The 16,796-nt window shown below is 42.3% G+C and overlaps 1 protein-coding gene across 1 annotated transcript in view; it reads right to left on the reverse strand.

Moving 5' to 3' along the window:
• Positions 1-16,159, reverse strand: part of khdrbs3 (KH domain containing, RNA binding, signal transduction associated 3) — a 35,123-nt gene extending 18,964 nt beyond the window's left edge. The window contains exons 1-2 of the mRNA XM_085901550.1: positions 15,754-16,159; positions 524-642 (exon numbers count right to left, since the gene is read on the reverse strand). Coding sequence (XP_085757676.1) covers positions 524-642; positions 15,754-15,844 — 210 coding nt within the window. The 5' untranslated portion in view covers positions 15,845-16,159. The remainder of the gene's footprint in view (positions 1-523; positions 643-15,753) is intronic.
• Positions 16,160-16,796: the final 637 nt, after the last annotated feature.

Consider the following 16,796-nt stretch of genomic DNA (forward strand, 5'->3'; position numbering starts at 1 on the left):
TAACAGCTTCCACTTTTCTACACCGGACGGCAAAGCGCTTTGTGAAAATGTCACAAATCAGTGACTCGCAAATATTTATTGGCTAACAGAAAATGCGGCCTGACCTTAGACTCCAATTTTCTATTATGAGTTGTTTTGTTTGACTGTGGAAAGATCTCTCGAGGAATGACTGTTATTTACCACGTGTGAAGAGAAATCCAACGCAAGAGTGGCTAAAATGAAATCCGCTGTGAGATAATTTCCCTCAATCATAAATATTCATAGAGGTATGAATATGGGGAGACGTCAAAGTGGCATTGATCAAGGTCGCTGTAATCGAGTTGTGAGCGTGAGGAGGAAGAATTCCGGAATAGTGTTCCACTTGCTAAGATGTTCTTTTGATATGAGATATTCAAAAAACATTCAGGAAAAAACAACAACAAAAATATCAAGGTGGTGTTGTGAGGAATTGAAAACCAAACTGGAGCAGATTTGCCTTGGCTATAAATAAAACGCCGCGCCCGCATTCAATGTCTCGACTCACTTTAGGAAACTGCTTGACTGGTATCAAAACTTTCTGGCCCAGTTTCATGTTCTTGTTGATGACGACGTCGATGAATTTTTCCTCCTCCTTGCCTTCGTCCTTCTGAATCTTGTCGATTTCTGGAAAGAAAAAAAAAAGATGTTTTTAATACGACTTATTACTTTGATGTTATCTTATTTCGATTCCCATAAAATACAATCAAATGCAAAAATATGTTGGCGTAAAAAAAAAAAGTTGCTCCTGACAATTTTTTCTTGTAGCAACGATAGACTTTGATGTATTGAGAGGCGTAACCTTGAACACTTAATCAGATGGATAACAGCGGCCTTTCAGCTCTGGTAAAATGATTTTGCAGAAAGGGCAACTTGTGAATGTGGGCAAGCAACAAGAAAAACAGGAAAAAAAACACAAAAAAAAACTCCTGGTAACAGAAAGGGTGAGACGGAGGGCAAACTCCATCTCAAAATTGTTTCGTGTGACATAAAAATGATTTAGAAAAAGATGAGGGCAGACCAAGCCTTTAGTGTTTTTTTTTATTATTATTATTACTTTTGTGACTGTTTCATATGCCGTGAAGGACTTTTAGAGACACACTGAAAAAAAAAAGACTAAATAACAGAAGAAATTATAAAAGCACAAAAAAAGTGTGTGTGGGGGGAAAAGTTACAGGAATAAAGTCTAAAGAAACACTTGACAGAGTAAAATAAACACGACTATGTCTATAAAATAAATTTTTAAAAATCCGATTTTTTTTTTCTTAGCACTTCCAATATTATTCTCATGACCTCATCTCTTTCGAATAACTGACTTGCATGAAAACGATGAAAACAAACACATCAACTCCATCCACATTTTTCAATTACACTAAACCAAAGATGTGCAAACTAGAAGCAAAAAAATAATAATTATCAATAAAGCTACCACTGCATTATTATTGCCAGAAGTGATTAAAAAAAAATTCCTAGAGTCATTTTTTTTCCAAGGATAAAGGATAATTGAGCTATCAGGGAGATAGAGATATCACTTTTATCCTGAGGGTGGAGCAAAGCCATTGTGAGGGGGGGGGGGGGGGAAACAATATTAATATTAATGCATCACCTAGCAACATGTCGAGAGAGATTCTATCTTCTCTGAAATGTTGCTCTCAAAACACTCGGGCTGTGATGTGAGATACTCAGATTGCTTCAGCTTCATTTTGGCCCACTTTTGCACTTGTCGAGAGAGAAGATTTGACTTATTGAAGAGGAGGCGGCATTTTGCGTCCGAATCGACCTCTCGCTCACCCGCTTGGGATCAGCTAGTGGGGGGCTAACAAACAGCACATTTTTCTTGCCAGCGTTTGAAAAGTGAAGCGTGCACAGCCTCGGCGTCTCTAACAGCTGTTCAGAGCGCCTACATGAGCATAATGCGCCTGTTGTGCTGTATTTTATTTTATTTTTTTCCAGGAGACTCTTTCACAACTGCAAATATTCTAATATGGCCGCTTGGAGAAGCACGACAAAGCCTTTCAACAAATGAGCTTTTTAAAATGCTAACATTCAATAAAAAGCCCTGAAATATTCTCCATAGCTTAATCGATAATAATTTCGATAAAATCGATTCATCGTTAAAAATTCTCCAAATCCTCAAAGTGTGAATGAACGTATAAAAATCATCAGGAAATGTGTCAGAGTCCGCATTGTTGTTCAATGTAGCGGAACTGACTGGCGCTTTACAATTAGTTTCACATTCAAAGTGTTTCATGGCTGCGTTACGGTTTCAAACTACTGCAGAGGCCTGTCGTGTCTTCGGGCGACGTCTGCTTCACGCGCAAAAAAGCTTTCAGCTGCAATAAAGGCATGCTGACGGGAGTTTGAGATGCATTCATGATCTCTTTGGTCTAAAAGAATTAAAAAAAACAAAAACATCTGACATTTCAATTAAGCAACACAGCGTGATGGTGAGTTTGTTTTTTTGTCCTTTGACGTTAAAGTGCCGTTACATATGTTACCTCCCGGCTATGTTGCTCTCATTTCTAATCACGCAGCGTGACAAAAGTGACACGTTATTTTGTTGTTGAAACGCTTTATCAAAAAAATAATAATAATTGAGTCCAACGTAGGAAGACAGTGAGTTGCAACCACCAGCAAATGTCTCTGGTAGAGGAAAAAAAAAAAGGCTCAAATGAAACACGGCACAGAGTTGATATGTTAGTCTTTAGTGCATCTGATGTCGACAGACTCATTACTTTGTTTTGCAATGGAGCAGAAATGTCGCATTTATTATTCATCTGCAGAAAAAGATATACCTTTGTACTTAGCTCTAGGGGAGGGAGAAAAAAAATATACACATATGCTGTCTGGAGTACAACCATACTTTTTGAACCCAATTATTAGCCTGCTAATGCTAATTGAGAATCTGCAGATTTATTTGTTGGAGTCATGAAACAAATGCACTACTTGGATGCAACCAGCAGAGGCGCTGTTTGGTAGTCACACTTTAGTTTACTCGCCGAAGAAGATGACTGCTATTTGTTGCACAGTTTCATGTTTAATTGTTGAATATATAAATAAAATATAATCGTTTAATCTATAAATAAAACATTTTATTAATAATAATAAATTGTTTTGATAAAATCATATTGTTTAAAAATATGCAGAGAACGAATATCCGATTTAAATTTCCAAAGCCGGCAAACTGATATATGCACAGCATGCGAGTAAAATAAATATTTTAAAAGTAGTGAGGTCATACATAAGTTCATTACAGGGGAATGGAAGCTGTAAAAAGCTCATTAATGCTACACTCAAGTATATTTGCATAAGAGGAGGCTTCCCCGCGTCTCGATAAATTACAACAAACGAGCGTTGGTGTTTCTGTTGTTTGCTGGGCTGGCACGCGCCAAGGTTTGCAGGCAAGAAGGTCAGCGCCAGACACAGTTTCCCTCGTACGCATCTCAAAAATGCCGCCGTTGCCAGCCCGTGCATTTTGTGTAAATCACACAATCGAATCTGTGACTCGAAAGCGAAAACTCTCACCCCCAAAAAAATAAAACTGCCCAAATTGTAATTTGACTCCAACTCTTCCAATGCCTCCACAAGGTCAGGCTGGCAGCAGGAATTCGTCTCGCCCCCCCTAATCTGGAGATTACATTCGGGGAGACCCTCCCTCCCTCCTTCGCTTCCCTCGTTTCACCGCTCTCTCTCTCTCTTTCTGCAGCACTGCCAGACTGGCTCTCGACTGCGAGGTAACGAGCCAAGACCCGCTTACAGTGTCGAGATAATGTCCGAGGATTAAGACGGAGAGCCCCTTGAGTGGTGCCTCCTTCATTTCAGTCTGCGGCCTGTGAAGTCAGGGATCCATCCAGCTAATAACAGACGCCATTGTCAGCCTTCTAAATAACGAATGGGTGTGGAAAAAAAAAATATGGTGATTCCATTTTGGGAATATTTCGATTTGTCCTTCACGTATGCCAAAATGGCTCCCGGCTTGCCGTTCCAATGTTGCATCACAGGGTCGACGTTATTTGATCATTTTGATAGTTGCGGGGTGAATTCATTTTGGCACTCGTTCGCTCGAAGACACACTTTGGCGAATGGGATTATCCAAAGTGTTCTCCACCTGCCAAAAATTTTTTGCGACTCACGCACCAAATTTTGAGAAGCAGCGGGGGAGATCATGGGAAGCGAGCCTCTCCTCGAGGTGTTAAAGTAAAAGTTATGTTGCCAAGAATCTGAGAAGTTCTGCTAAATTATCAAGACCAGCGTGTCTAACATGCCTCCTCGTACTTCTTGCTACATTTAAGTCTCATTGGAGTAAAAAAAAAAAAAAAAAAAAGTCAACTTTGAAATTCTGAATGTGAAATTAGCTCGTTCCTCAGGCGTCATAAATAGGTTAATGCTATTCCAACAGTCCTGATCCGAACACAGCTTCATCAAATATTCCCTTTAAAGATGGTAAGAAATGAAAGTCCTACTCTACAACTGAGACCTTTTAGATTTCAGAAACGGCGAGTGGAAATACTGCAGAGCGATCGTGGTGGACGACTTATTTGAAACTGTATGCAAGTTGAGTGAACTTACATGGGAAATTCCGTCTCTAGAACCAACAAAGAGGTGCCTGCAGTCTATTTTGAAACAATTATGCTTTGTATTAAAAAAATAATAATAATAAGTGTAGTGTTAACCTACAGTAGACATAATGAGCAAATGCAAAGCTGGACTCCACAAGCGGTGACCAATCACTGTCTCCTTTAAGCACAGCACCGGCAAGCGTGCGCCGCTTTGTCTTCATTAGACTATCAGCGCACCGCCGTGCACAACAAAACAGCAAGGCCAGAAGATGCTTAAGTTCTGGATAGGGCCAAAAAAGCAGGACTTTTTAATAATAAATCATCCACACTGGATTTTTTTTTGGGGTGGGGAGGTAAAGAAGGCCGACTCATTCTACAATTAAGAGGCGCTGATGTTTATGCTTTCAGTATCCTTCCCTGTAATGAAGTTACACATAAAAACGTCGTTAGTGTGTGAGAAGGGGGCGGGTTGAGGATGGGGAGGGGTAAAATCGTGGGGCTTAATGAAGATCATTATCTCGACCTCAGCGTAGGCACTTTTATCAAGATACACGCTGGAATCATCATAATGAGCAGTTACTCCTTCACTTTCAAAGTCAAGCTTTAAATGGCGGCCCAAGTTCGACAAACCCGCTGGGGGTTGAATGTTTCGCAGAGATGCTTAATGGCCGTCTATCCATCCATCATTCATCTATCCATCCATCCAGGTGTAACGGTTCACACCATCACAGAAGCGAGAATCGAACCCGAGCTATTGCGCAATCAGCCACCTGATATCTCGACTTGTCCCGACACCATTCAAACGGAGAAGAAGAATCGAAGAAAAAGACAATAATGAAGAACTTTGTCATTTCATTTCGCAATACAACCAGGAGAATTTCTCACATACTTCCATTATGACCTCCTGCCTCTTTTTTTTTTCTCATTTCCAGTATTTTCCTCCACATTTCCTTCTCTCCCGAAACTAAAACAAGCTCAGACAAGTCCTGTTCCTAACCGTGCCAAATCAATTACGTTGTCGCTCTTGCATGCGAGAGAACAGCAAATCCAGGGAGAAAAAAAAAAAAAAGATCAATATTGCAAATGAATTAGGGTAGTTAGATGTTCTCCACTGGCGTGATGTTAAGTCAGATTTGCTCGAGGTGGCTTTGACACCATTTCTGCTTTACAATACACAACATTTTGTTTTACTGCATGTTTTATTGACAGCTGGGTCATGTCAAGCCTCCAGCTGTCCACCCATGTTATTTATTTATATAGTTGGCCACAAAAAAAAAAACAACACCAAATCGCTCAAAGCTGCGTATTGATTATGGATTTTCTGGATCACTGACTTGGAAGTCATCAATGTGTCAATAAACACATACTTGGACATTTCTCAAATTAAACCACTTTCTGAATTAAAAACGTTCTAATCGGGAGGACAGAGATTTTTTTTTTTAATTTTCCAAAGTTGACTCCACCTGCAGCTTTTTACACTTCCCGGGTGTCGCTACATTCCTGACACAAACCATCGTGAACAAAAATGAAATATAGCAGCAGTCGACTTTTATCTCTTTACGAGGAACACAAGCAGGGCAGGTCGATGAACGCAAGTATCCGAAACGTTGGTGATAAAATACACCTCTTAATCAGATGACGTTTATACAGACGCGAGTGAATGTCGGGAATCGAACCTGGAACCGGAAAACTGCAAGACAACTGGTTTTGCCTCAGACTGAAAAGTGCTGAATAAAAACTATTTCATGTGAAGCTTTTTTAGAGGCGAGTTAAAGGAAGAGAGATGTTGGAAGGGAGCGAGGGTGGAGGGGCGGGCAGAACGAGGCGGCCGGGTCGGGCTGATGGATTACATCGGCTCCCTCCCGGGTAAATGGACACGGCCGCTCCTCCCCTTTTCAACAAAGCCCCAGCCGGCACGGTCATTGAAACGTCTCCAAAGATGGTGGCGAACACCCAGCCGAGCCGCTTCATCTGAGACGGCCGTGTTTTCCGAGGCGATAGCTGCAAAAAAATATTTTTCCTCCACAAATGTGATATCCTTCTTGTCTGCTCATCTAATCTCCCGTGTACGACAAGAGCGAAGCAGACGCTCATTGATTGAGTCAAGACTAATTGCACAGAGAGCCCGTATTGTTTTCATAAATGCTCAATACGAACAGAAGTATTTGGACATCTGATCATTACCACCTGCTATACAGGGACTCATCGCCGCCTCCGAAGCGCTTTCAAGGGCCGAGCCTGCGATTAAAGGTCACGCTGCTAAAAGGCTAAATAAATAATGAGAGCAGCTTCAAAAGTCCTCATCTAAATCCGGGTATCGGATACTTGGTATCGGAGTACCCACACATAGTTCAATTAGAGCTTTTGTCATTTATTATTGGAAAATAATAATATGTTAATGAAGGCGGAAATAACTGGTTAGCAGTTGACTACGTTCCTTCTAAGCAATAATGGACATCATGGTGCCTGCTCTCTTTGTAATGTCCTTCAATTTGTGCACCTAATTGTCACTTACAGTTTACTATTAGCTCTAATTTTGCAGGAGAGCTTTCAGGAAATTAGATTTAAAAGGTTGAATTGTCTGTTTCGGTGTTGGGGCGACCCAACTCGTGGCACTAATGGGAGATTAATTGGCTGTAATTTTGGAAAATAACCGGCCCTACTTAAATCCGTGATCGGTCACTGTGTCTGGTTAACATTTTGCAGCAGGTTGCCAAATGCCAACAAAGGTTCTCTATTTTACGCTGCAACTCTGCTTGATTAAATAAATTGTGAGTGCTTAGCTGCTGTGATAGCGACGGTTTGTTAATTTCAAAGCTCGCTGATGCACTTACTGCTTTCCTGAGTGGAAAGTCGGATTTCATAAAACTGAAAGTGATTAAAAATACATAGGCTCAAAAATCCAAATAGAATTCCTACGGTCAAACAACTCCTGGTTGCAACGAAGCATCGGACATAAAGCCAAGGCCATTTGTTCACCATCTTTATTAAGGTGATCAAACTACAGCGCATTCTTTATTTGCGCAGTGGATTTCTCTCGCCTTTAATCCGTTCCCATAGGAGACGATATGAGTGATCAAGTGCTGGAAAATAATGGCTGCGTGTTACTGGACGCAGCCTGCGGGCAGAGATTAAGGAAATGAAAAAGGAGTTTGCTGAGTTCTTTGCGTCGCTCATGCGGTTTTCATTATCGACCCTTCGCCGGAGGGGATGACACTTTGGCTCGCAGCACCTGCGCCTGCACCCATTTCCTCGGGAGGCCAAACAATCAGTAGGGCAAAAGCTATAAAAAAAAAATATGCATACAATAGTTGGACTGAAAATGTATATATTACATGATATATCATATATCATGGATGACAACATTTTTTTTTTGAAAGAGAATTGTCAAATTCTACCATTTGAAAAATCTGTAAAATGCTTAGTCAGCTCGTTTTATTTTATTGCATCACTCATGGCTGTAAGACCTTTCAAAAAGGTGGATGATGTGACCACAGTCATTTGATTTTGTGAAGTCCTAAAGGCTTTTTTTTATAGCCAGCGTGCAAATCACAGACACCATATAAAACATTTTTTATCAAAGTAAATTGAAGATGATTTTGGGGTGCTTTTGCATGTACGCGCTCTGACCGACCGATTGCGCAACGAGTGACACCATCTTCTGCAACCGCAGCTACCGACCGCCGAGCTGTCAGGAAAGATGAAAATATGTCTGGCTTCATTTAGTACTTTGGGAATCTTGTGGCGAGAGGTGCCAGGTAAAAGCTAATAGACGACTCTGGGCCACAGTTTACTCAGCAATGCCGAGTGCTGTCTCTCTAGGGCGCATCAGTTTGATGACAATCTCACCAGGGCCGTAGAGGGCAAATAGAGGACCCAGGGGGGAGGGGGGGGGAGGGGCATCACCTTCAGGCTATGATTGCTGTAAACAAGATCAATTTTGTGGTTATTTAACAAAGAGGCAAAATGTTGCATTTCAACTCATATTGTCGACTTCACCGAAGATCGACATTCGAGAGTAGCACAATTTGCTAAATAACAGCGGCCCCTTGAGATATGACTAATTTGATCCTTGACCTATCTTTTTGTGAAATAGATTAAATTTCATAAAACGCGTATTACCCACACGAAATAACTTGTTGATCCAGTTTTTTTTTTGTTTTTTTTCCAGCAGTGCTTGCAATTATTTGCATGAAAGTAATCACATATTTTATTTTCCGAGTTAACCGAGGTCCCAAATCCATCTGGAGCTGTCAGTCCAACCCGGCGTAAAGAAACATCCGGCAGCTTCACTGACTGACGGAGAGGAAATTGAAGTGTCACGTCAACATTTTAACGATATTCCGTGGCATGTTGTCAGGCATTGCTGTGTCGCTTCCATCGAGTTATCCCGAAATGGGAGAATAACAAGAGGAAAAGGTGTGTGGGGGGGGGGGGGGGGGGGGGGGGGATGGGGTCTATCGGAATAACAAGGCTTGTTTTCCCATTTGGGCGCATCTTAACCACTCATTGCTCCCTTCAATGTCCTGCCGAGATGTAGGCCACCACTCTTAGCGGGGAAACGCCGCGTGAGAGTAATCTTTGACAACGTTGTCAATGTCAGAGCAACGACCTGAGACTTGCATATGAGCAAATATGGCTGTGAAAATGAGACAGGGTGGGTGGGGGCCGAGTGCTGTACATCGTCTTCAGGCTGACAGTTCACACCAAAAGATGCAGCTCCGTGTCATCACAAAGTGTGAATTCTCTCTCACACACCAGAGCGGAGGAATGTGCAACGCCTGCGAGCATCACCCACCCACTGAACATCATTAGCATTGCGGCTCCCGACTGGCAAAGACACGAGGCTGCCCATGTCAAGTTCCACGAGGCTCCGAGACCGCCGGTTGTGTACTTCGCGAGAATGCAATTTTGCCAGGTTAACGGGCTTATTTTAAATCTGCGCCGCCGCATCTGGGTCGAGGGAGGGAATAGAACGACAAAAAATAAATTAACACTGTCTCGCCGAGGCGCGAAATGAGCTTTTAAAGTGTACACGTGCCAACTGTGGCTAGGTGATAATGGAATCTCAGCAGCGAAAGGTCAGACTCACTTTATGCACACTGTTGGGACAGCAGTCAAACTTTGAGCCAATTGGAATCGTGACACTGGCTAAATCTTTTTTCACTAACAAATCAATACCGACAATATGGGACGATTAAGCTAACTAAGTTCACAATTAACGATTCTTTGCCGATGATTCCGTGCCGGAAACAGAAAACTCTCATTTGTGTCCATACGAGAGAGTAACAGCTGGTTTATGAGTTCCCCGGAAGATGCCGTTAGACAACGATCATGGCCGCCGCTCACTCAATAACACAGCTGTTGGATTCAAAGTGTCTCGACTGGATCCGGCCCTTGATGATAAAATTTCCATTTTAGGAGTCTTTTAAGGTGCGACTTCACATGTATATGAAAGTTTGAAAAAATTGAGGGGGTCACTGGTAGTAGCATAGTTTGCACAGGGGCTGAGTTTCATGCAGCTGGCGTGGAATGAATCCAAGTCACCAAACGCCCAGGGTGCAATTTGCACTAGGTCAGCTGGAAATGGGCTCCAACCCGAAACCATCCATCCATTTTAGATACTAATTCACATCTTTAGGGGGATGTTTTTAAGTTGGTCACTTCCCCCTGAAAAAAACTCTCATTTTAAAGGAGTTAGCCTGTTTTGTGTTAGCACGTTAGCATGACGACCTTCTCAAATCATCCTGTAATGTATTTAAATCTAAGCGCTTATCGATAAATTGCTTCAACGCAAAATCCTTGAGAAGGTCACGTTTGGTTAGACGGATAGTGTAACGACGATGAAATCTGTGAAGAAGAAAAAAAATGGAGATGACCTAAGGTTTGGGATTAAGGGACGGATCAAGTTAGTCCCAAATCAACAAGCGACAGGATTTTTTTTCTGCATGTGTTCAAATAGAACACAATAGCCATACGTTTTCCAAGCGGCAGATCAATACAAAGCAAGTCCGGAGAAACATATCCAGAGAAACCATTCGATAATTCCGAGCTGAACCTGACAACTGGATTGCTATTCATCTTCCATTACAAGCCACGGGCCAGCAGCCACTACAAGTCGTTTGGTGACATATTCGGCTATTCGGGTTGCCACTGACGTGTAGGTCTGGAAAGTGGATGGATTATTTTTTTTTTTTTTTGGGTGTGTTATTGCTGCCGTCATCAGATGCGGTCCATTTAACTGCTGATGTTACAAATGACAAATTCCATTCTGTCACCACAACAGTTTTTAGTCCGGAGGTCTTTCCCTTCATTGCATTGGCAAGGACAGAAGTAAGATGTTTAATAGCAACACTCTTATTGTGCACAGCTGCTCCTGCCCTTAAATACAGAAGCGCTCAATCATGACAAGAGGATCCCGTGTTGGAATGAAATGGGTCATATGATACTTTAAATAAATATGATAATGAGGCAGACAGTAGCGACTAGCCCAAGGGGGTTATTTGTGATATGCAACGGGAGGAGTAGGTAGGCCTGAATACGCTTTGCTCTGTTTATGTGTAAATGAGATTTTTGGTGTCAGCGTTCGCTAACTTTATTGGCGGGAAGAATATTGCACAAATGAACATGATTACCACACTGACTCACAAGGAACAAGCTCCGTGTCGTGTGACAAATGGAAGGTGGCCCCTGAGTGGGTGGCACTCGTCGCCGTCAGCAGGCTGACAATTACCCCTTGCGGTGCGACCGCAGGTACGCAAAAGGGGGGGGGGGGGTGTTACTTCTGGCAGTGAGATCAATGACACATGCAGTGCAAAGTGTCCCGCTGTCGTGCGGAGTCCCCAAATGGAAGTTGAGACGAAAAAGGTCAAGCATGTAAAACTAACACTTTACAGGAAGGTCACGTTTTTGGAATAATATTTGCCTGTTTATTAAAAAAAAAAAAAAAAAAAAAAAAAAGAAAACACACAGCTGTGGGTTACATTGTTCGCTTCTGTCAAATTTCTCAAAAAAAAACCTCACATTCGCAGCAGCACCTCATGTACTTATCGGCTATTCCGAGATGAGAAGCTGTCAGTCAATATAACAACCGCAGGGCCTCGTATCAACGTGGCCCATCTTCACACTGGACCAGCCTCTGGTCAGACAGCAATTAAAACCTTTGCTCTCCAGTGGGGAAGCGGGCGCAGACCACAGATCTATAAAGTTGATTTCTATCTATTCACCTCCCGCAAGCATCTCATCGACACATTTACTGTGTTGACTTGCGTGCCCGCTGTAATTACACACATCTGTGGCCGACACGTATTACTCACGTCATCCCATCGCTCATGAATGAGGTATAGCTGAAAGTTCTGCAAGCAAGAGGGAGGGTGAGGAGGAGGAGTGGGGGGCGGTTCTAATTTCATAACTGTCGGTGACGGAGATGTTGTGCTTTGCAGAAGGGAAATCAATGGAAGCAAGATCTAGAATGTTGAGCCATTCATTTTGGATACGAAAAGAACGCTGCAGGAATTTAATTTGTCGATGAATCGAAAAATAAACGATTCATCGATTGACATAAGCGGTTTCAGGTCTTAAAATTGGCTTTGAAAGTTTTTTTTCCCATTTCATTCTCCAAGTCTTCAAACAGCAAGAAGTGAAATCATTTATTTTGCTGGAAATACGGCAAAATCTTAAAATTCCCGTTGCAATGCATCGCAGTAACTAACAATGTGGCTGCAACTTGAAATTTAACGAGCAGACAGAGATGTACATCCTGTTTTCTCTTTTTTTTTTAACGAGCCTTTTATTGGCCGAAACCTCAGCAGAACTTTAACGAGACACGCCACCAAGTGACACGGCGAGCCGGCGGTAGAAGTGTCAAACTCGGAACGGTTCTGGTAATTGTGTAACACGAGGAAAAGACTCCATGCTTGTTATGACGCTCATCTGACCTCGTGTTTACAGTTCCGCTGTAAGACTTAATGAATGTTTTACCGCCGATTGCAACAGTAGCCGAATATAAACATAGTAACAACACACATCTGCTTATGTTATCCCGCTGGGAACGTGTAAAAGGAATATCTAATAAACGTTTGCTTTAAAGAAGATCCTCACAAAAATTAAGAACATATTGCAAATGGCATGCTACTCGCTTTTAATGGTTTGGATGACAGCCTGATACGTTAAAAAGGGGGGTCAAGTCAACGTCTTTTAAAAAAGAAAAATCTGCACCATTAGTTTTTAGTATCAGGCTCTTAAAATAGAGTCAGGACAGACAAGGAAGTAGCAGGATACAAGTCGAGTTGAGAAATTAGCATTTATTCCCACATCTGGTCACAGATTGCTAATCTGACCAAAATACGTCAAATATCCTGTTTGAGGGTGTAAATGATGTGACTCGGAGCATCTGTTTAGACAGCAACAGGCTCGGGCAGACGCCGGCTTATCTTGGCCGAGGTGCGCCGCCGCCGTGCCGGCGAGGTGGAACGATAAACATAATTAAATTGAGTTGGATTACACAAAATGGATGGGATCAGTTGGGAAGGCGGAGAAGCTAATCCAGTGCAATCCTCGATAGACGTGCCAGCCGTACAAAAAAAAAAATGAAGATGCGAAGGGAAGGAAAACGGTGGCTGTCAAAAGGAGATCAAGATGTATTCCAAAGTCAAATAGCAGAAAGAATATAAACTATAAATGTGCCTGAAGTTGAGTTGTGTGTTTTTTGTTTTTTTTGTGTGTGTGTGGGGGGGGGAGTTCACATGCTGTCAAAAATGACAAAGTAACACCATTAGCCCACTGCTGCCTTTGGAGCAAGTCAGGTTGGCCAACTTGTCGTTTGGTCGCAGCGGTAATGACAGTGATTAAATCGTGTATGAAATTAGAGCTGAGCTATTTGGCTGCTACCATAATCTTGGGACGTGACTATTACCTGGAATGTCAATTGTCCAACATTGTCACGAGTCATCCTCCTATTATAAAATAACATTGAGGTTGCAATATGTATTATTTAAGACATTTTATGGCATAGCTTTGATTGAGAGTCGACTCTTGTAGACGGCTTGGGCAAAATTTCGACAGCTGAATCCAAAGCTTTGCACCAAATGGAAATTGTATCCCTGCAATATGTTGACGGCTCATTTGAACAACAACGGTGCTCAAAAGGCTTTGACTCATATGCCATTCAAGTATGACAACCAGATATTTCATCTTTAGAGTGACCGTATGGGCCATGATACAAATAGTCATCTTTAAATCGATAATGCCGATTACAAATAGAGTCTCATCAACGGGGGCCGCCATTGAGACGAAAACCGACGTGAGCATCCGAGTGTCAAAGAGGTGCTATTTGGTTTACGCAGCATGCCCTGGCCTATATTTCCGAAGAGCTACGCAAACACTCCAGCTCAGCTCGTTTGAATGCAAAGCAGCTCGCCGGTGCTCCCCCGTCTGCCCTCTTACAGCAAGTTCACTCCAGCGTGCAGGGGGTCGAGTCTCCTGCCGGCACTTTCGCAGGGACCAGTCGGGACCCCTCGCTGTGTGGCTCGGCACGTCAGCCAGCCGGGGATCGGAAGATCGTTATCGTGCACTGTTTCCCCCCTACGAACAAATCGCTATCTCTTCCCTTTGATCCAATGCCAAAGCTGATTTTCCCTCACTTCTGGGCATCCTCACCCACAAAGTGCTCACACTTGAGGCCAAATTTAAGCGAGGCTAAAAATACCCCCCCCCCCGCTGCTCTGCTGATGAGATGGGAATGTATAAATTAACCATGAGGCATCTTGCTCCAAAATGAGGATACTTATCTCAAAACTGACAGTTTGAAGCGATCACAGGTAGATGTAGGGTTTTTTTTTTTTTCTGGGCTGTATGGGCAAGCCAGCTGATAAAGTTTGGTCCATGCAACTGTGGAATATCCAATTAAAAATGGGCATAATAGCTGATTAGAAGTTTTGACAAAATCTTGACATATGTTGAAAACATTGACACAAAGCACGTTTGAGGGACATATGTAAAGTACTTAAGAGGGAAGAGCCACGCTATCAAAGCAGTCCCTGGGCTTCCCCTACTGAATATACTCCCTTCATTTATTTTGAAAAGAATTCTCCCCAGACCTGGAATCATTTTATATTCCCCGTTTGTATGCTCGAACTGCAGTTCCTCTTGCCAGTAGTCTAACCAAGTTGAAAATTCATCAGCAAGATGGTAGAAGAAATGCTGTATGAAACAGCGGCGTGTTCCATCTGTTGTGTAAAAGCGAGATAACAGTATTTGCCGTTTTTAGTGGTGACAGATTCTTTTAGACCAATTTTTTTTTTTTTCTCGCACTGCCAAGTTGTGCTTACTTCATAAAATGTTACAGATTGATTTTTCAACTTGTTGTTCGGCTGAACTCTTTGGGAAAATCATTTTAGCTCTGAATTGATAAAAGTGGAATCAAATAAATTGCCTATTCATATTATGTACAGGTGGAAGATGAATAGGAAGGGAACTCTGACTCGATTTTTTCTTTGAGAGGAGCATAAAAAAAACAGGATGGGGAAGCAGAGGCAACACGGGACAAGCTGAGCGCATGAAAGCATAAATTAGTTAGTGATTGTTTACACTGGACGTGTGCCTCGTGCCTCTGGTGAGGAGTTCCGCAGGGTTACGCTGAGATAAATTACAACAGTCAGCTATCAACATGTCCCGTTAGAAATTTGCATTTTCACAGCGATACTTGACAAACTTTCTGAACCCCTTGCGATCTGAACAAAGTGTATATAAATTTAAATCCGACCTATAAGATGCTGCATTTTGATCAAACTAAAATATGACTTCTCCCTTTCACCATCTTGCTTTTATTTGGTGATTATTTTTTTTTATTTGGAGTCTTTAATAAACATAACGTTTTTTTGTGTGTGTATATAAATCTTGAACCGGACAACTGTCACCAATCACACTAACAATCACTGAGTTTAAATTGAAGCCAGGCCAGCTGTATGCCACTACCAATTTGTGACTGTCAAAAAATTAAAAAAAAATTGGCAAAAAGAACCAAAAAGACTAGATCGCATCATCTCAGAAGTTATATTAACCGTGGTAAGATTTTTCCTTTCAGAATCTTCAGTCAATCAGAAAAAATCAGTCATTTAATTGGATCTGATTAGGTGTACCTAATGAGGTGTCGCTTCCCCGTTGCACAATCGAATCTTACCTTGCTCCAATAGCCGCAGAGAGTGCTGGAAAGCCGGGTCGAGCATTTCCTTCTCCGCCTGAAGCTCCGGTAAGTATTGTTCGCTCCCCATGTTGTCCGTCCCTGACCCCCTCCAAAAAAAAATCCTCTTCAGGTGCACTTCGAGGAAAACTTGAGTACGCGTCAAGCGGTTCCGTTGTCCAAAAAGGAGAAAACGACGCTGATATCTGGCGTTAGAAGTGCATTTTTGTCCAGTCGCTCTCGCGCACACAAATACAAAAAAAAAATGAGGCTAATCAGAGCGTTAATATTCTTGTATTTATCCCATTCGAGTGGAGCTTCGCTGTAGGTTCCCCTGCCGTGCTTGCCCTCGCTTCTGTGGGCTTCCAGTGTGCCTGATGCTCGCTCCTGCCTTGTCAAGCTACGCCGCCTTCTGATTGGACGGAGGAGAAGCAGGCGGGGCTATCCGTGGTCCTGAACCACAAGAGCTATCTATCCACGGTTCTGGCGCACAGGAGCTATCCATGGTCCTGAATCGCACTACCGCATAAGTGGCGCGCCTTGATTTTTGTTTTGTGGTGAAAAGAAAAACAGCAGTGTCCAGAATAGAATTGTAAAATATAATGAAATAGTGGTGTTTGCAAATAGTGGTGATCTTAATGTTCTCAAAACTTTTTTTTAAATTTATTATTAGGCTGATGACGTCACATAACTGTGGTTTGACGGTCAGCATATTGTACATGATGTTATTTGAGTGTCAAAACGCATAGGTTTGCCAGACCGATAATCCAGCCTCTGTGATTAAGAACCATAAATCCGATTTAGAGGAATGTATTCCCGTTTTGTCAGGTCAATATGTTTTGAAATTGTACATATTTCTTCTATGCAACAGTCTGTGCGTGATAGTGTAAATTAACAACCGGGAGCCTCCTGCATCCTGTAATTGTCCTCTTCGCTTGTTGAAACCATTGATTGTTTGTAATTGTACAGACATGTTGTCAATAGTTCTCAGGCAATCCAATCACCTTCTCGTGGGTCAGCCATGCTTTACCCACCACGGCCGT

The sequence above is a fragment of the Syngnathus leptorhynchus genome, chromosome 20, assembly GCF_054491065.1.
Source record: "Syngnathus leptorhynchus isolate UIUO chromosome 20, UIUO_Slep, whole genome shotgun sequence".
Classification (NCBI taxonomy): Eukaryota; Metazoa; Chordata; class Actinopteri; order Syngnathiformes; family Syngnathidae; genus Syngnathus; species Syngnathus leptorhynchus.